This window comes from Plectropomus leopardus, chromosome 11, assembly GCF_026936395.1.
Source record: "Plectropomus leopardus strain MGB_pleo_1.0 chromosome 11, ASM2693639v1, whole genome shotgun sequence".
Classification (NCBI taxonomy): Eukaryota; Metazoa; Chordata; class Actinopteri; order Perciformes; family Serranidae; genus Plectropomus; species Plectropomus leopardus.
Window position 1 is genome coordinate 34,422,828 of NC_142186.1, and position 21,033 is coordinate 34,443,860.

At 38.9% G+C, this 21,033-nt stretch overlaps 1 protein-coding gene and 1 long non-coding RNA gene across 3 annotated transcripts in view; both read right to left on the reverse strand.

The window, feature by feature from the left end:
- Positions 1 to 4,615: 4,615 nt before the first annotated feature.
- On the reverse strand, positions 4,616 to 17,049 carry LOC148188332 (uncharacterized). Of its 2 annotated transcripts, XR_015778003.1 has the most exons (4): positions 15,966 to 17,049; positions 15,683 to 15,745; positions 11,930 to 12,141; positions 4,616 to 9,685 (listed from the first exon to the last, which is right to left on the reverse strand). It is a non-coding gene; the product is annotated as an uncharacterized LOC148188332 (long non-coding RNA). The 2 variants fall into 2 exon arrangements; XR_015778002.1 differs by lacking the exon at positions 15,683 to 15,745.
- Positions 17,050 to 17,534: 485 nt separating this feature from the next.
- Positions 17,535 to 21,033, reverse strand: part of prdm1a (PR domain containing 1a, with ZNF domain) — a 17,806-nt gene continuing 14,307 nt past the window's right edge. Inside the window, exons 5-7 of the mRNA XM_042490340.2 lie at positions 20,907 to 21,033; positions 20,025 to 20,153; positions 17,535 to 19,816 (exon numbers count right to left, since the gene is read on the reverse strand). The exon at positions 20,907 to 21,033 is cut by the window's right edge and continues 925 nt beyond it. Of these exons, the coding sequence (XP_042346274.2) occupies positions 19,238 to 19,816; positions 20,025 to 20,153; positions 20,907 to 21,033 (835 nt within the window). The 3' untranslated portion in view covers positions 17,535 to 19,237. The remainder of the gene's footprint in view (positions 19,817 to 20,024; positions 20,154 to 20,906) is intronic.

Here is a 21,033-nt window from a genome sequence, read left to right on the forward strand (position 1 = left end):
CATAGCTGCATCTCATCCATATGATCCCGTATGTTTTTCAAATTTTGCGAGTATTGATACTCCAGAAAGAAAGTTAACCTTTTGTCTAACCCTTGGCTTGCTAATAAATAAATAAATATATGTAGCATAAATACATAAATAAAAAGTAGCTTTAAAAACACAGAAATAAGTAAGACAAAAAGATTAAGAAAAAATTTAAAAAATATGCAAGAGCAGTGACGTTTTAAGGATTTAACTAATTCAGACTTTTTCAATGAGACATCGTCAACATTTATATTTTATATATTATTTAAAATTTCTTGTAAACTGACTCCTCATTTGATATATTCCTGTGTCATTACATTAAGCCGTCAGTGTTACCTTCACTTTCCAGCAAGGTGAGGATGAAAATGAAATTGAAAATTATTCTTAGAACGCAGCGTCATTTATGTTTTTCAGAACTGGTAACAATATGTTACTTTCGTTTCGGTAGCAATTCCAAAAACAATGTCAATGCTCATCTCTTACTTTGCAGGGTCTTTTCTGTAATTTCGCATTTTAACGCAAACAGATGCAGAACAACTTAACAGGGTCCTTTATTCCCCAAAACCATGCAAACATTATTGTTTGTTGCTGTAAATTCTTAATTAGAAATAACCTCTTGGATTGTACCATCTCAGTTTTAAGGGGGTCCTAAATAACAATAATACAATATATGTTCAATTAGACAAAACATGTAGCAAGAAACAAAAGTAACAGAATAATTAAACAATAATAAATGTGAAAAGAAAACACCAAACAATAACAAAAAGACAGAAAGAAGGGACTTTTTAGCGGCTCTAAAGCGAAATCCTTTTAGAGTCAATCCCACTTACACTGTCATGCTGGCACAAACACCCACTAAAGCGTCATGTGGATTAATCCGCTGCTAAAAATAGTCCCCAATAAAGTCACTATTTACTCGAGTTTGTTTGATGAAAACATGTTTAGAGACAGACTTAACACATTGTTTTTCCATGGGATTTGATGACTATATGAACAACGATTTAACAGCACCAGCCTTATCCTTTAACCCTTTAAAACTTGAGCAAATTGGCTTGATTTCTTTCAAAAACAGAGAACAAAGTTACAAGAGTTACAAGAAAATTACCTGACATATACAAAAAATGGTAAAAAAAAAAAAAAAAAAGTTAAAAAAAGGTTTTTAAAATAGGCTAAAACCCCAAAACAATTAAAAACAAAAAAATATATAAAGATGAAATTATAAATATGGTTTTCTGGACATTTTCTGTTTTGTTTTTTTTTTAAATAATTATTAACGTCTAGTAATTTCTCAATCTCTCTGTCTCTTTTTCAGGTCATTTTCTTGTCACCTTCTAATTGAATGCAATTTGGGAGACATAATTTTCCATATTGCTCATTGCCTTTTTTTAGCCGTATTTTCAAAAGAAATCAAACCAATGTGATCAGATTTTAAAGGTTTAAATGTGTGTGAAAGGCATCTGAATGCAGCACAAGAAAAGTGATTTGAAAAGTCAGCGAAAACATCATCTTTAATCAGTCATTCTGTACACGGATGCGTTTCTCCGTGGCTCAGAGGACGGTGTTCGTCTCGAGCTCAGCTGGTTGGTGAAAGTGTTTGGGTTTTTAAAACGGCAGACAAGACAAAGCCAGTTTCCTTTCCCCCTCTGGTGTTTTACCGTCTTTTCACTTGATCCGTGTCATAAAGATCATCTCGCTCTCATGTGTTTTACTGCTGACACTCGCCCTCCCTCTCCCTCTTCATCTCTCCTGGTTAATTATCTGTTGGCATTCCCTCCGCTGCTAATGAGACCACTAAACTGTGCTGTCAGACAGGCCCCGGGCTCCGTGTGTGTGTCTGTGTGTGTATGTGTGTGTGTTTGTCTCTTTCTATGTGAGCAAGCCCAGTTTCGCGGAATCGAACTGTACAGTGTGAGTGTGTGTGATTTGTGTGTGTTCATAATTACAGACATCATTTATAGCCCCCTGCAGGTGTGTGTGTGTTTATGAATTCTCTCACACACACTCGTCTCTTGTCACGCTGCCAGTCTGCTAATTCAAAGTGTTTGTGTGTGTGTGTTGTGTGTGTGATGTCACACATCATGTCATCACTTCAGGCTTCCTCACCGCTTATGCTGCCGCCAAGCATGATGGGATGGCGGGTTTATGGTGTTGAGTCAAGACCTGGGGCTCGGTGTGGGGTACGCTATGTGTTTGTTTGTGTGTGTGTGTGTGTGTGTTTGTATACACACTGCAGCCCTAGACGCAGTGATGCAGAGTCTGTCTCACTATGTCATCTCGCTGACACACACTCTTTTATGGGATTTCCCGAGCCGCCGTCCGACCCCCCTACTGTAAAACACACCGCAGAGCGAGAGTGAGATGCTCGCTGAGGTGTTTAGATGGAAGGAGTCCAAGGTAAATGGTTTGCAGGGATGTCTTTCCACTTTTTTTTTTTTACCTCTGAGTGTCTGAGTGGAAAAGTTGACTTGTTCATATATCGCACTGAACAGTTTCTATCAAAAAAGGAAAAAAAAGTTATTAAACCCAAATTTTTGTTAAAAAAAGACTCACTTTTGTCGCATCAAACTCAGCTGGAAACGTTGCAAACTTTTGTTAAAAAGTACCGACTTATATTGCTACAAGCATGGCTAGAAATGTCCCAAACTATGGTTAAAAAATAACCAATTTGTTGCTCCAAAAATGGCTGGAATTGTTACAAACTAAAACCAATTACCAAATTTTTTCAACACAAACATGTCTGGAAATGTCTCACCCTCTTGTTAAAATATACCCACTTTTGAAGCCCCAAATGCAGCGTGAAATTTTCCGACCTCTTGTCAAAAAAAGTCAATCATCACTTTTGTTAGAAACATGGCTGAAAATGCCCCAAACAAAAAACAAAACAAAAAAAAATCGTGGAAAGAAAAATTAATTTATTTGAAATACATCTGTATTCTGTTTTCTTCTCATCACAAACTTCTCTCACTTTAAAAACTGATTATATTTCTATAAAAGAATACAAAACCATGTATGGAGGCATGAGACAGATTTTGACTTTGACACACTGCGTCCACATCTAATGAACAGATTTAAAATGACATTTTTTAGACATTTCAATTGCTAAATTTAGTCAGTGTTCTTCTGTTTCAAAAGTACTTCAATGAGATGGTTTTTATCTTTTTAAATAAATTCATTTAAACATTGCTGAATCTTTCCCTTCCCAACCAAATTCAGCTTCTTTTATTTTTGACATCAAGAAGTCTTTTTACCTTCAGGTCATAAAATCGATGCTCACTTGTTTTCATGTTTAAAACACACAGATTGTGTTTGTATGGTTGTTTTTCAATAACCAAAAATAATTAATACAATTCATTGTTCTCTGACAGTTTCTCTGGATAAATGAAGTTTGATTTTGGACTGAATCTAACTGTCTGTCTTCAGATAATTGAACAAGTAAAAACATGCAAACTCACAGAACAAAGAGATAACAAACATATGTCTATATTTAACGTTAGTGGCACATTTGTGCAGCTTAACGAGGAATGAAAAGTGAAAGGCAAAAGCCGCTGCGTGAGGTCGGCTGGTGTTTACTGCACTGACAGGAAGAAAAAAACAAAACTTGACTGCCGGTAAACTGATTCACAAGTAATCACTCTAATTATCCACAACACAACACAACACAACACAACACAACACAACACAACACAACTATCAGCTGCAGACGGTCGGTACAATGACAACTTTAGGAAATAAACCAACGTATAGTCCGCAGGACAGTTTACCAGAACAGCCACTCCGTTTTTAAACAGGAGTCACAGATCTTGGAATAAAATGGAAAATGATGCAAATTGAAATCAATAGTTTTGACCAAGTATTAGTGTTACTCTTCTGAAATTTAAACTCTGGGATTTAGAGGAAACATGCCAAAATGTTGTGAACAAAAAGTTGTCTTTTCAAAAATAGTGAAGCTGAAAATTTACCGCTGAAAATCAGAATCATAAACGTGGATTCTGCACATGTGATGTTAAATGAATGTTTCATGTAGTCTGAAGGTCCAAACTGGCTCTGAGGTCTGAGTTTTTGTTTTTGTGTTTGTACGGGAACATCTGTGCCTGAGCAGGTTTCATCAAACTAAATTTATGACAAATTTTTAAAAAATGAAATGAATGAAAAAAACAACATCTGGAATTTAAAACCAAAACAACTCCTTCTCATTCAAAAGTTGTTAAATCACCTCCATGTAGTCAGACACTGATTGTACACTGATTGTACAGACACTGTCCTAAAGTTGTCATTGTACCGACCGTCTGCAGCTGATAGTTGTGTTGTGTTGTGTTGTGTTGTGTTGTGTTGTGTTGTGTTGTGTTGTGTTGTGGATAATTAGAGTGATTAGAGCGAATGTGTCCAGCAAACACTGGACTTTCACCCAGGAGCCTGCTGTTCACTTCCCGGCTTAATGTCAAGCCAAAATGAGATTTTTTTCTTAATTTAACTGCTTGCGTTTGTTGCACAAGTGAATGAATGTAAATGTGAGGTGTTTTACTGATGTTGTAAGTTTATTTTGAAAAAGACTTCATGCATCTAATGAGCAGAAACTGCACATTTTCTGTGAAAACAGAAGAGTATTTTGAAAAGACACATTTCATTTCACAGACATAAATTGACATGTCGACCCAGAACATTAATAACAGAAGCTGCCGTGCGTGTCATATGCAGACATCAAAAGTTGACTGAAAATATGGCGATATGTGAGAAGCTGGGAATGAAATTAAAGGGCAGAAAAATGTGTGAAAATGTGAAAGATGTAAAAATAAAAGAAACCAAGTCCAATGATGGAAACAGTCTTGTTTTCCACTCTAAAGGAGAAACTTTACAGAGAAACTTAATGAACAAAATGTTAAATTTAATTATTTTAAATCCATTTAAAGGCTTGGTTACTTACTGTGGGTACGTACAGTGTGTGTGTGTGTGTGTGTGTGTGTGTATGTGTGAGTGTTATCCGTTACACTACATGTAAACAAGCATGTCTAGACAAAGATGTTATCATTATAATGTCATTATTTACTAATTTGCTAAGGATTTATTCTCTCTGCTCCGCTGTATGTTTTGTCTCCGCCCTGCAGTTTGTGTCATCGTTTTTATTTTTTAAGTTGCTTTAACAGGAAACACAGTCTTACAAACACTTACAGCATGTTGTCATTTCCACTGGTCGCACATGTTTACTCTGTTGCAGTCTGCATTGTGTTATCTGTGTGTGTGTGTTTTTGTGTGTGTGTGTGCGGCTTCAGAGGGCAAACACACTCATGACTTCCTCTTCATCACTAATCATTCTCATCTGTTGATCTTCTTGATCTCTGCTCTGCTGTATGATACACAGCAGAGCGCCGCGGCCCCCCGAGACGCTTTAAAAACAGAAGAAAGTGTGTGTGTGTGTGTGTGTGTGTGTGTGTGTGTGGAGAAAGAGACTGAGACTGTGGTTTCACAGAATCATGCAGGACAGTAGGGGACTAAAGAGAGTTAGAGGGCATAGTTTGTGGTCTGAGCTGATGGTAAAAGTGTGTGTAACCGTGTGTGTGTGTGTGTGTGTGTGTGTGTGTGTGTGTGTGTGTGTGTGTGTGTGTGCGTATGTATTTGTGTGTGAGGGGGGAATGATTTCGCGGAATCTGCAGGAAATCAGTTGTCCGGTAAAGTTTTTGTCTGTTGTTGTTTGCAGTTGGTATGGAGACACAAACAAAGCGTCCTGATACTAATTACACTCTGACACAAAGTCAACAACTGTCCCCTCGGTCGGTTTAATCTGACCGATACATTAAAGGTTTTATTTTATCTTTTTATGACCGTTAACAATGAATTCATTCTGTTGACAACTTCTGTGTGTGTGTCCTAAACAAATGCAAGAAATTAGGGGAAAGAAAGTGACCTGAACATTTTTTTAGAGTGAGACAGAGAAATTTTGAGAATAATAATTAAAAAATAGGAAAAAATGTTCAGAAAACTAGATTTATAATTGTTATATTTATTTTTAACAGTTTTTTATTTAATATTTTTATTTGTTAACCTTTTTCTTGTCTTCTCTTTTTGTTGATAAATTTCAGGTAATTTTCTCAGAATTTGTTCTTGTTATTGCCATGTTTTTGACAGAATGAAACCTGCCAGTTGTGAGCTATAAACACACACAAACAGCAAACTTAATGTCCTGATCCTAAGGCTACGGATGCAAAAGGACACGTAGTGCTTATTAATAATAGTTGTGTGTGTGTGTGTGTGTGTGTGTGAGAGAGAGAGATCAAAGTGTTAAAGCTCGCCAGCCGTCATCATCCACATCCTCCTGTCATTCTCTCTCTCTGTGTCCGTCTCTCTCGCTGTTCAACACCCACCTATTAAAGGCCGTCAGGGTTAATAATATGTTGGTCTGTGCGTGCGTGTGTGTGTGTGTGTGTGTGTGTGTATGAGGATGACTGGAAACAGCAGAGCTCCTCCAGGAAAGAGAGCGTTTCTGTAATTGCTTTGGTGTTCTGACCCCCTGCTCATTTGTGTGTGTGTGTATATGTCTTGAGTTTCTGTGTGTAAGCATTCAGTAGTGCAGCCTGTATGACAAGATTGTGGCCAAAAGTATGTGGACACCCATGTGTCTGTGGCCCATGTTTTGCAGTTTGGTCAAGAATATAAATATTTTGGTGTTCTTTGGTGTTTCTCTCTTCCTTGTTTCAACATGAAAGTGCACAAAATAGCTCCCACAAAGAAATGGTTTAAATAATAATAATAATAATAATAATTCATTTTATTTGTAGAGCGCTTTTCAGGGAACTCAAAGACTTTGGAATGAGAACAAGCTGGTTGGACACATCCACCACCCCCGCCTGCCCTATAGGCGCCCTCATGCTCCTTATATCACGTCGTCACTAGCAGCATTTCAACCTGACGCCATCCTGCCGTATTATTAAGACGTGACAGGTTCTCAACCCACACTGCTCTATAATAACACCGCAACCAGATCTGTCCCGTTCAGCAGCATGTTGTGCTAATGCAAAAGGAGACAAAACAGCCATATTTAACTGGATTTACACTTCAGGTCTTGATATCCAATTCCAAATTGTTGCCAATATTTGATTTTTTTGACCACCTGCTCACATCTACTTTTACCAGTGACTCAAGTCCAACATCTGCATTTACACCTGCTTAAACTTTGCTTATGCATCATGTAGTGTAGTACGGCTACTGTCACCCCCGCTGTTATGGTCCCTGACCTACTTTAACTTTGCTTGTGAGCTTTTTATTTTCCACCAGCACCGAAGCCAAGAGCGATTAAAAACTGCGCTCTCCCACTCCGACTGAAATGTCCTCATAAACGGGTTTGCATCACCAGAGCTGCATCTTACCTGCGGGCTTGAGCGTCGCCCTCGTTATTGTTTTTTCTGCTTTCCAAGCATGTGTGATTACGTCATTAGATGCACCATCGTCACATTTGTATTCATATACGACTTGCAATGTCAGGGAATGTCCAACTTGTCTGCTTAGACTACAGACTCATTCACAGATATCTTAATTTTTTTCCACATAGGAAATGAGGCCTGAAACTGAACTGAAAATATCTGATTTCATTTGCTTTTTTTGTTGCTTCATGATACATACAAACCTTGACGACTCTGGGATGAGAACAGGTTGTGTTTGTGTGATGTTTGGCAAACATTCTGCTATGTGGCAAAGGAAGTACATTGATTAGCCGAAGCATGATTGTTATCAATAACTTATTGCATTTCTTTGTTGTGTTTATTTTACTAAACAGTGCCACATGTAGTCACTGCTTGGTGCCAAACAACGCCCCCTAGCTGCTCTATAATCCCTGTAAACAACAGCCTCTCACTGTTTAATGCTTAAATATATGATGGTAAAACACTTTAAATTAATAACCCTCAAACATGAGAATTCTGGGAAGACACGTGTGCACCGCAGGGAGAGGAAGGAGCTGATCTAATTTTAGTCTTTTTTTCTTAAAAGAACAGGTTTGGATTTAATTACATCATTATATTTTTAAACTGATAACAGGAGACAGAGCTGCACGCACGCACACGCACGTGCACGCACGCACACACACATACACACACACACGTTGACTGAGCACAGCAGTGTTTTTTTCTCGCATATTAAAGACAGGAGATTGTTTTTTTCTGTATATGGCTCCAGCAGGTGGTTGCACTAAGCCACTGTGACTCAACCACCTTTAATTTGTTGTGCAGAAGCACAAACATTTAAAGGGAATTTTTAATGCTGCGTGAAGACAGTTTATTCCACTCATTATTGAGATAATATTGTTTCCATTACATAATGTCACAACCCGCTCAGGGGAGCAGAGGAGAGAACAGAGCACTTCATTTTTTTAAAAAAGAAACTACTGAGAAAAGATGCACAGAAAAGCTTTCTGCAGCATGACAGCAGTCAGTGAGCTGAAAATGTGCTGGGAGGTGGATTCATGCTGCAGGAGAGAAACCATACGAAACCCAGCAAAAGCGAAATGCAGAGAGGCTGCTGGTTTAAGTACCATCCGAGCAGGTGAGCCGAATTTCCCTGACGACGTGACTCTGCCCTCCACACACCTGCAGGGAGAGCTGCTCCATGAGGCTCCAATTAACAATCAGGCTATGTCATGTTCATTGTGTGGTTTATAAGGACTTTAATGCCACAGAAAAATAAAAATAAATTACTGGCGCTGTTCATAAATGATAAAATAAAAATAAGACAAGAAACCCAGGGATAGTATAACCTGCAAATGAGTGTAGCTTGTCTTAATTTCTGCAGTAAGTTGTTAAAAAATAACCATTAACCCTTTGAAACTTAAAAAAGTTGGTATGATTTCTTGCAAAAGCATGGGAGAAAGGCAATGAGCAACTTAATAAGACATCACCCAAAACACTGCATGAAATTAGTGGAAAAAAAAATTCAAGAAAATTAACTAAAATTAGAAAAAAAGAGAAAGAAAAAGAAAGAAAATAGACAAGAACAAAATAAAAATAAAGTTTACAAAAAAAACGAAAAGTGCTGAAGAAAAATTTTGGAACATAATTTTAAAAATATAAATAAAAGAATTATAAATATAGTTGTCTGGACATTTTTTCCCATGTTTTGGGCTAATATCTACGAATAACCTCTGGCAAATTTTGTTTCCATGTCCTTTTGCAGGATATTTCTTGCCAAGTTGTCAAGAAATCAAACCAATTTTCTTCTTCTTTTTTTTTTTAATTGTATTTCAAAAAATATTTTAGGATGCAGGCAACAGAGTACGGCTGAAACTAGCTCCCCAGCTGACTTGTGCGCATTTATGTTTGTCTAAATGTGGACAATATACAATCGTCACTTCTTAGATATAAAAAAAGGTGTTAAAAGTTTACTTGATGACTTTTAGGACTCCCAAACATCTTCGCTCCATTACACACTGACTTTGCTTGTGTTCCAGTAACAACATAAAACACTTCCGCTCTGATTGGGTCAACATGGCGTAAAAACGGCAAGCAGAAGCGGAGTGATGTGTAAGACATGTGGACGGTCTCTGCAGGAAAAGACGGCGGCTGCTGCGGTTTAAAGATGAAGAGAAGAAGAAGAAGGCTCCACATGTGTGACGATACAGGAGGGGTCAGTGGGGACATTTTCTGCTGAGTCACCTCCGTCATCCTCCCCATGTGTGTGACTGTGGGTGTGAGAAAGATGCACGTTATTAATAAGGAAGTGTGTGTATGTTTGTAGTTTGAAAACTTCAAGACAATCTGCTGTGTGTGTGTGTGTGTGTGTGTGTGTGTGTGTCTCTTTAGCGGAATCAACTCACAACACAAATGTATCTGCTTTCATCCATATTGATTTTATTTCCTCTTCGATTTTTGCTAGATATTCAAAATAAACTACTTAAATCTTTAAAAACAACAATTCGGGTTAAAATCAAGACAAAGTGTCAGAAATCTCTTAAATGTTTAGGGCAGAGATACTCAACTTATGGTCCACGGGCCAAATCTGGCCACCAACAGGGTGCCAGGCGAAGTCCCAACCACTAAAAAATTAAGTGAATTACACTGGGAATTGTTCTAGTACTTTTAGTATACTGGCCCCTGGCCACGTGTCATTTTGCAAAAGTGGCCCCCAAGCTAAGTAAGTTGAGTATCTCTATCTTAGGTTTCCTCAATCAGGAGCCTAGAAAGAGATTTGTTACATACTGAAAAAATTAATGAGAATTATTTTTTGTATTTTTCTGATTATTAAAGATAGAAAACTCATCTCAGAGTAATTCAGAGAGAGAGGACAGACTGTTTGGTAGTTTTCTTTTTTTGTTGCATTGTCATCTCTTGAAATGGGATGACACACATGCAGGACTGTGTGTGTGTGCGCGTTTCTTTTTTTATGTATGTATGTGTGGGCGTGTGTTTTTAATAATTTCCATGCAGAATGTGTGTTAATAGCTTGTGGCTTATTTGAGCCACATGTTGGAGAGCAGCTTATGAACTATGAGACACACACTCTTCTCTTGTGCCTAAATAAATGTCTTTCACCAAAACTCAGAGGCTAACCAAATCTCAGTGTTTTGTTTTTTTTTTTTTGTTTACAATTACCTCCGGGTAGACAAAGGGCATAAAATTAAACTGAGAAAACATGCCTAAATTGGATAATTTTTAGCCTTTAGCCTACAAAAAAAGCTAATTTTTTCACTGGTCTGAACACCAGGCACCATCGAATTTAACATTCATTTTATTTCCAAGAGCATGAGTTGCTGCTCTACCACTATGTCTGTTGTTTAGTGTATAACGCAATGAAAATATTACTATTATAGTGTACAGTTAGGCTGATACTAATCTTTTTATGTGGCTAAAATATGTTTTACTGCAGCTCCTGTCCAGAGCTCAACATTTGTGCTGTTTGAAAAGTTTGAAAATTTCACATACCTACACAACTGAATATCAATAATCAGGTTTCAATTAACCCTCAAATTGTGCAAATTGAAATTGCTAATACAATAGAAACACAGTCATCTCCACATGGGGTTTTATCAACATTTCTGAAAATATCACTTAAGTTTTGAACAAATCTGTAACTGAAACCCACCTACTTTTAGTGCATTGTCAGGGTTTTTCTGTCTATAGACTGGCTAAACAACCAAAACTGGATTTTAATGATGCTAAGCTGCTACAAGAGACAAAGAACTAATGAAGCTTGTGGCTGAATATGTGGAGGATGAAATCTTGTCCATCTCCATGACTAACTACATATTTCAGACAGACTGATGGGAAAATAACTTACACAGGCAACACAAAACCACGACATTCCAACAAGTTCTCATCCAAAGTCATCACAGTGCGACTTTGCAGTGTCTACACATTACGCTCGAGGTATCCTCCTGCATCTGCATTTATGTTCCGGGATGCCCCTACAGTGATGTCAATAAATGCACATGGTGGGATGATGCTACCGAGACGTCAACAAACGCACATGCTGGTACTGATGAGCACGAGAGAAGTCTGAATTATGAGGACACAATTTCTAATTTTGTGAAATATAATATTTCCAGTAGTGTAATTGCTGTTTGTAGGAAGAAATAAGTTCTAATATTACTTGTGTAAAGAGTAATGAATTATGAGTAAACAACTATATTTTTGGGGTAACAAGCTTAACACTGAGTACTGAACACAAAGTGCAGCTCACACTGAATGTTTAGTTTTGCAGGTTTTGGTCATAAATCAAAATATTGGACAAATTATATTTTTGACCTGATGATGGCGCTACAAGAAAAAGTAGAGGAACAACAAAGTTATCAAAACTGTATGTTTGTTGTTAAAAGGTTTCTTGTGGAAAGAGACAAAGACACAAAGGAAAAAAATAATGTCCAGTGTCTTTGTTGTCTTCAGTAAAGACAAAGAGGAACAATTAGCGGAGGAAGTGAAGGTCTTACTGGTGACAGGCAGCAGCGGGATTTATGGGAAATGTGGTCTTCATTTGGAGGAACATTTGGCTCCCGATTGTCTCTGTCATTTGTTGATCAGATTTTTGGGGAGGTTCTGCCGTCAGCGTCGTGATAACATACTGATGTTTGATACTGCAACGTCCACATCTTTAAACTTTAACAGCCGATGTCCACTCAGCCCATCAAGGTCTTCAGTAACTCTGATCAACACCAAGAAAAAAGAACAAAAAAGAAAGGCTGTGACTTCTTGTCAACGTTTTAGAAGGGAAAAGTGAATTTCGGGGAAGCGGGATGAGGGCAGAGGGGGGTGACGAGTGTGAGTCTTCGACATGATGATGGGCTACAGCGTGTTTACGGTAAAACAGCCGTTGGGGATGCCGCTCGATTTCCGGAAACGTCTTCAGTGGCGTCACCCTGGAACACAGCTTGGAGGAGATGGAGAGTGTGTTTGCGTGTGGGTGTATATGTGTGTGTGTGTGCGAGTGTTGAAGGGTTTGTTTAGTTTGTGGTTTCATTATGATTAAAACTAATCGCAACATTTCAGGGGAAACTGACACAAGATCTCCCGAGAGACAAATGATGAATCAGTAAATGGAGACATGAGAGAAGTCGAATGTTTAATGTTTTTCTGTATTGTACGTGTGTAGCTGTGTGTGTGTGTGTGTAACTGTGTTTGCGTGTTTGGAGGTACAAGTGTTTTTATCTGTACTTGAACAGTAAATGTGTGTTTCCTGCGTGTTTATAGATTTCTTGTGTGTGTGTGTGTGTTTATGTGAGCGAGAATGTGTGTGGGCATGGGCGTGTGTGTGTGTGCACAAATCATGACTATCTTCTCTGAAACGAAGCCAGCGGTGCTGTTGCTGTTTAGTGTTGACTCTCCGCTGCAGCCTCACAGTCTGAAGCTGCACGTAAAGTTTTTCCAGGGGAAATTTAAGCCTGACTTCGGCACTTAATGAAAAGTCAGGAGTCACAAAAATGATTAGGATTCATCCTCATGGGAACATGAATGTGCACAACTGATCTCGTCGTTGAGAGATCTGTCGTTGGATGGACCATCTGACCGTCATCACCAGCAGCACTGAAAAACTACTTTTAAAAAAAACTTAGCAGAATGCACTCAGGTAGCCAGCTACAGTGAAGCTTTCTAAAACACACAAAATCCTAAAAGACATTCCCTCCAACCCTGACACTCAAGCCCAGTTGCCAGAAAAAACATGTTGGTATTGCACTGTACTGCAAACCACAAATACGTTGACTTGTTATTGCTTGTTTCATATGGACCATATTAAGGTTTCCAAAGTGACGTATATGAGCTGACTTTATCATCAGATGGTGGAGGGTCATTTTTTAGTGAGTCATGTTAGTGCATTGTCATGGTGATTCGGCTTGTAGACTGACTAAACAACCAAAACTGGATGTTAATGTTGGACAGCTGCAACAAGAGTAAAAAGGAGCAATGAATGAATGAATTCGCGGGCACCATGGCTCCCCAATAAGACAATATAATTCGAAGCTATCTAGCCTTCGTTTAGGCTAGATAATTACTCTGACATTCCCACACACTGTCATCCAACTTGTCACGTTGCTGCTTTGCAGTGGACTTCTGCATCTACAAATTACGCGTTTCTTTCTATTCTTTACCTTCTGTAATGTCAACACAAGCACATGGTAGGATGATGCTGCAGGTGATTATGTTTAAGCAACAACAGCACATGGCAACCATCGCCGGGACGTCAAGAAATGTATGCTGGCATGGATGGTTAGGTTTAGTGAAAGGAGGCACAGGGTAAAGTGCATAAAAAAACATAATTTGAATGGGAAATTACCACAGAGCTCCCAAATCAAAGTCTGGACTTGTTGGAGCAATCCATTGCCCCTCTGTCCCGCCCTATAGGCGCCCTTGTGCTCCTTATATTACATTGTTACTGGCAGCATTAGACCCTCACTCTGCTCTGTTGCACCTGACAGGTGCTGTGCAGCCATTCACCAGTGTGCAATAACGATGCATCTGGTTCTCTCTAGCTGCATTTTCACCTGAAGCCGTCCAGCTGCGTTCCATGCACATGTAAAAGGTGCCTTTTGCCATTGCACACTTACAAAAAAAGCACTGACAAAGCGGTGCTATTTTGCAATTTGGAATGAGAACGGGCTTGTATTTTTTAGCCAAAAACATCATTGTTTCCCAACCATAACGAAGGGATTTTTGTGCCTAAACATAACCAACATTAACCACAACACTGTTGAAATGTTACATTTAAACAACACTTTTTAAACTGGTCATATTAGGAAAAGATAATGTTTTGGCTAAAAATAACTGGTTTAAGGGCACAATCCCAGGTGGATGTGTGGTGATGTTTGAGTAAAAAGAGAATCGGCAGTTTGGTAAGAAATGTCAAATGCAAGAAATCTGTACAAGGTTAAAAAAAAATCAAAAAATGAGAGAGGTAGAGAGAATTTTTTAAAAGGACTATCAAAAAAAAAGGGAAAACTGACAGAAAAACTATAGTTCTCATGATTATAATTATATATTAAAAATTATGTATCAGAAAGAATACATTTATTTTAATATCATTTCTTTTTAAGTCTCTCATTGTCATTTTTTTGTGTTTTTAAATGAAATCAAGCTTATTTGCTCTGCTTTCAAATGGCCAAGGGTTAGAACGCATATAAAAAATGACTGCACAATAATTATGTGATTTGATATAGACACAAATAAAAGCGCTGATTGACACCAGTGCCAGCATGAAGACGGACTTTCCTTTAACTTGAAGTCGTGGGCGTCCCTTTTCTTCAAAACGGTGGGTATCTCACTGAATTTGGAGGACGGTGTTAGAGGAGATAAAGTTTGAAACTTTACCAAACCCTCCGTGGAAATCAGACAGCAGATAAACAAACCTCACCGCAGCCTGAAAGATAGGCCTGACGTGTCGGTGGGATATCCCCCTTCCTCCAGAGGTGGTAGGTGTTATTCTCCTCGGTCAGAAAAGTGCTGTGAAGCCCCGGCGTCGTGCTGCTGATGTAGTGGAACTCGCTGTGTCAATGGGTGACTTGAGAAGTTTCCCTGATAGTAATAATAAGATCGAACAAACAGGAAAGAGAGACGCAGTGCGCGAAAGTGAAAGAGGCTGAGTCAAAGGATGGGGGCGCGCCGAGTGTTTTTAGTTGGCTGGTTGATACCGCTCTCTCATACAGCGACTGTAACACTTCGTGAAATCCCTAATAACACGGAGGTGGAATGTGTTTTATCACTTCCTTTCTGCCAAATGTCAGTTTACACAGCTGGCTGCTGCACAGATGAGTGTCAGATGAAATATGTTTTGAACTGGCTGAATTTGAGGTTGTCTTATATCTGCAGCTTTAACCCTCTGAGACTTGAGCAATTTGGCTTAGAAAGAGAGAACATGGGAAGAGGGCAACAAAAGAAATAAAAGTAAAAAAATATATAAAGAAAAGTGCAAGAAAGTGCAAAAAAACCCCAAACTTTTTTTCATAACATAACTTTAAGTGTATAATTAGACGATTATAAATGTAGTATTCTCAAATATTTTGTAAAACTTTTTCTTTATTTTATTAAAAAAGATGTTTAATAATCCTAATAATAATAACAGAATTTTCACATAATTTTTCTAGTCACCTTTTACCATTTTTTGTGGGACATTTGCAGGATATTTCTTGCATAGTCACTCCTTATGATTTTTCCATTATTTTTGAAAGACATAACCACGTGCAGTTTAATCTCACCATGTACATTTGCTGACATCACTCTGGCGGCATCCTGGATCATCATCAGCAGATGCAGGATACCTAAAAGATAATATTTCGATGTGGAAGTCGACTGCAAAGCCCTAACATGTTTTGACGTGGGATAAGAATGTGTTGGTAAAACTTACTGAATGAATACACATTTTTCCCTTTTTGTCATTGAAATTGCTCCAGCACTATTGGCCATATTATATTCTCTTTTAACCCTCAATCATTTGATCTTTGACCTTCCTATGTTAATGATCACATAGTTTAAACTTACCTTCTGGTGTTTGGAGATAATCGGCTGCTGAATCCATTTTCTCCTGAGATTTCATGCTTGAGGACTGATGACTTTGGGCTTCAAAGTGAGTCATGTGGTCGGTGTGTCTCCTGCATGCCAGATAAAAGACAGACCAGCCCATAGGGCACGGGGCGCTGCGTTCCCATTTCCTGCTCCAGTCTTAAAGTTTGGCAGTGCACAGAAAAGGACATAAAGATTCACGACTATCCACCAAAGAGCCTGGTTTACTGCCGAGACAAAAGTTGGAAGTGCTTTGGAAGTTAAAAACACGACTCTAAATCTGAGTTGGTGAATTTCTACCTGAGCTGGTTTTTCTTTAGTTTCTATCTCTTTCTTTTAAAGTCTTTTCTTTGTCCTTAGCCCAGCCTTCACAGGTGCAACAGGAGTCTGATGGAGATGCAACCATGCCCAGTCTGCACCGGGGCTTCTAATCAGGTGCATTAAGTGAAAACACCTGTGTGGGTTCAGGACTTTAATGCCCTAAATTTTAAAGCTTTTTCCATTTTTTTCCCATTCTTTTTGCAGTCTTTGTGTTTTTTTTTTTTTAAATATTTACTGATGGACACCAATTGCAGTTTAAACATGTACTTTCCCCCCTAGCTGACATTATTCAAACTAATCTCATCCAGTGTCATCTGTTGTGCTTCAGAATTTGGATTGAAGAAGTCCACAATGCTGCAAACAACAAAAACCTCCAAAAACAATTTGTTTTCAATAGGTTTGTTTTTTCTTTTGTCAGCAGGATTACTGAACCATACCAGCACAAATTTCATGATACTTGGCGGAAAGTTGTAGCATGGGACATGACATGGAAGAACTTGTTAAATTAAAATCTAATCTTGTTTATAATCTTGTTTTGTGCTCATTTTCATCGACACAAGTTTCTCAGCTAAATTCTCCAGAGTTTCTGCAGAAAATGGCTACTGATGCCGAGGTGAGTAAAAATTGAGATCAGCTGTTTTAAAAAGAAACCTGTATGCAAGAGGCCTGCTCCCAAAAAATATTTAATTCCATTTAACCAATTGAAATATGGAGCAGCATCACTTGTCTTTAGATACTTTTGTTTAAGTTTTGAACCCAGAGCAAAGTGTTTTTTTCTAAAACATGGAAATAAAAGACAATTCTGCAATAAATGGGAAATATAGAAACATTTATATTAAATATATAAATATTAAAAAATAATTGTTCATAATTATCATAATATATATTTTTCATTATTCAATTAAATTTAATAATTTAATTTAATTTAATTAAGTTCATTTTAGTTTTTTTTTTTACTAACTTCTGGCTTATTTTTGGGCAATTTCTTCTCAAGTTGCTCATTGCCTTATTCATGTTTATGAAAGTAATTAAGGAAATTACTCAGATTTCAGAAGGGTTAAGATGAGATGGGCCTGTCAAATTGTTAAGTTAAAATAGTAAAGTATTTAATATTAAAATTACATTATGTATTATTTTTCCAGTTTTGCCAGAATGTCTGTAGCCTTTTTTAAAAAGACTCTTAAATCAGACCACAGGTGAAAAGAATAAACACACAGAGCCGCAGCGTTTAGATTAGAGCAGTGAACATTTATATCATAATTTACACTTTTTGACAATTTTGCACATAAATAACAATGTAAACCAGAATGTAAACAGAGACAGTCCTTTAGGGGGATCCTCCTCTGGAGTTAAAGCTCTGATCAGAGAGAGAGACGCTTTGGTCAAACATTAGTAAGACAGAAAGACACGAAACAGAGAAGAAACAGAGAGAAACAGAGATTGTTGATGTACAACTGCTGCAAAAGTCACAGTTGCTATAGTGACATTAAGCTGAATCTTAATGCCATTCTGACCAGTTTCAGTGATATTGTCCACAGTGTAAATGGTGCAAGCATCGGCACTGAAGTTATAAAGTTGGAGGAGGGGGCCAGTGCATAAAAGAAGGCCGAGGTGCTTTGGTGTATGCCAGTTCAACAAGGTGGCGGACAGGTGGGGTTAAAAAAGGGGCTTCTCAACCAAAAATATTAACAAACAACAACAAAAAAAAAACATCTACAAAACAGCGAAAGAGTGAACACTTCATCAAATACACACAATACGTCTTCCCTTCTTCAGCGATTTGATTCCTCGAGTCCTTCTTCCCTTGGTTTCTTTTTCTCCTTTTTTTTTTTTTTTTTTTTTGGTGTGCATTTGAAATTAAAGCCAAGTGAACTTTGGTTTCTAGCGTCAAGTGTGAATCCTGAAATCAGAGGAGATTCACGTTCCCTTTAGGGTATTGACAGTGTTGTAGAAAAATAAAAACAAAAGGAGGGACGAAGGGGGAGGGGGCAGCAGGCCGGCCTCCCGAGTCCATTATGTGCTACATGTCAAGCGGGCGGCGCCGCTCCTTTGGACCACACGAAGAGCTGCACTCCAGTTCAGTTTGGTTTCTTCTTCTTCTTCTTCTTCAAGTAGCATAAATAAATAGAAAGCTCCCACCTTTAGCTGTCCCTTTAAACACACACACACACACACACACTCACACTCACACACTCGCATCGCCACATGCACACTGAGGTAACCGTTGTGAAAAATATACAAAAAAAAAAAAAAATGCCCTTTTTTGTTTCAAATTAAATTAAGTGAAAGGACACAGACGAACGTTCGGGAAGCGATCGCACAGAAAAAAAGCTGCTAAATTAATAAATTTATGTGCCGCACTTTGGCAAGTTATTCAAACCCTTTTTGAACCTACTATATTGGTTTCAAAATTAAATAGATAAAACCCTGAAGAGCGGACGCCCCTGGTTGTAAAGGTCAGAGGTCGCAGTGACGGACGGATATCGGCAGACAGAGTGACTATCTACAGAGAAATGGCCACAGAGAAAAACAAAACATTGATTTCCCCCCCGTCAGTGTAACCATCCATTCCACTTATTGCTTCTGAAGACAACAAATAAAAAGAATAATAAATTAAGGAGGTTATATAACAACTAATTGATCAAAAAAACAAAACAAAGACATTTGAAAATAGAGACCAAATAATACATTGACAATAATGATAATAGCATTATAATAATTACATTAAAGGTAAATCCTGGGTAGATGATTGTCTCTAAGTATAATAAAACCACTAAGTAGTCATGGGACAGTGTCTCTTGAGCCCTGAGTTCGCGAGTCCCTGATAAACCTGGTGAAATCACGATGTCACTCGTAACGACAGCCAGGAAGAAGAATTTCTTATTTACAGCTAAGTGGCGCAGTCCTGACTCTATGTCCTTAGAGGTCACTCATGCGTGATCCTCTGACTCCTGCTTGACGGTGACGTTGGCAGGAAGTGGCGGGATGGGGCTGCTGTGCCGCATCTTGATGACTGACGTCTCATTCGGGGACTCGTACGCACCATAACCTGCGGACAGAAGCTCGCTGGCACCGCCCTTGTGGTGAGGATGAAAATGGGAGGACTTGAGGTCGGCCTCTCTCCACAGCATCCCCAAAACCTGCTTCTCCAGCATGGCCTCCACCTCCACCCCGCCCTGCAGCTGCTCCAACCGCTCGGCGTGCTCGCTGATGTCAAAGCGCTCGATCTCCTCATTGGCGCGGTGCACGTCGTCCAGGGCTGCCTGGCTGGACACAGCGGGGCAGTAGCCCTTCAGGTGGAGCCGCAGGCTGCACAGGTGGATGTAGTGGCGGTGGCAGTGGGGGCATTTGTGTGGACGTTCGCGGGAGTGCAGGCGCTTGTGGAGCTTGAGGTGGACAAACTGGGTGAACTTGGCTGGGCAGAGTTTGCAGTGGTACGGCTTTTCACCTGAGTGGAGGCGCAGGTGAGTTTTCAGGTTGCTGGTGCTGCTGAAGCGCTTATGACAAACCTGGAAAAGATGGAGACACAGAAATGATGTCAGCAGCTTGTAGCGACGCACATAACACCGGACAGTATTCATCGCGATCTAAGGAAATCTTCATGCTGATGTCCCATACAGAAATTGAGAAAAGGGCTTTTGGGTATTCTTTTGGGTATTCTGCACTGCAAATTATGGCGTTACCAATAATGTTTCAACCAGATCTACTGTTTCTCACCTGGCACTCATGAGGCTTCTCGCCGGTGTGGACCAGGAAGTGCTTCTGCAGGTGAGCCAGCTGAGTGAAGCCTTTGTTACACGTCTGGCATTTGAAGGGTCTCTCTCCACTGTGGACACGGAGATGGACCTACAAAATCAAGGAAAGATAAACATCAGAGAAACTCACAAACTTAAAGATTTCTAAACAGGCAAAAAAATATTGACCCTTTGAAAACTGGAGCATCACTTTCCTTATGCTGCTTTCAGACACATTTTACAAGTATTTAAACCCTAAACAAAGCGGTGCACTTTCGAAAACATCGGGAAAAGGCAATGAGCAACTGGTAAGAAGTGCTTCACAAACTGCTAGAAATTAGTAGATTTTGAAAATTATATTTAAAAAAGCTGAGGAAAAAAATCTTTTGGAAAAATAACTAGGAAAAAAATTAAAAGCTAGGGACAAAAATTCTAGTTGTAATACTCATAAATACATATTTCTATTTATGTTACAGAATCAGTTTTTACAGCACTTTTCCAAGTCTTGTTTGCCTTTTTTAGAATTAACTTGCTTTGTCTTTTTCATCTTTCCCCCTTTTATTTTCAGGAAACTTTTTGTCATTCTTGCAAAATTCTTGCTAATTTTTGGGTATTTTCTTCTTTTGTTGCTCATTGCCTTCTTCGCGTGTTTTTGACAGAAAGAGAGAGGGCGTTTTGTGTGTTTTCTGTAAAGCACGCTGTGACACTCCTTGCTCTTTGAGGTGCCGTAAACCTGCTCTGTGGCCTAATCGTGATGAAGTGTAATCCTCACAGTACAAAGGAGTGGAATGATAATTAGGCAGTAAATCAGACGCGATGTTGAAAGACACACACGGAAACACTTCGTCGACGTCTGGATCCTCACCTTCAGGTTCGACAGCTGTCCGAAGGTCTTGCTGCACACGTTGCACTCGTACTTGATTTTGCCGTTCTGCTTCTTCAGCGGGTATGGCAGCGCCTTGTAGCCTGCCGAGCCCGGGCCACGCTTCACC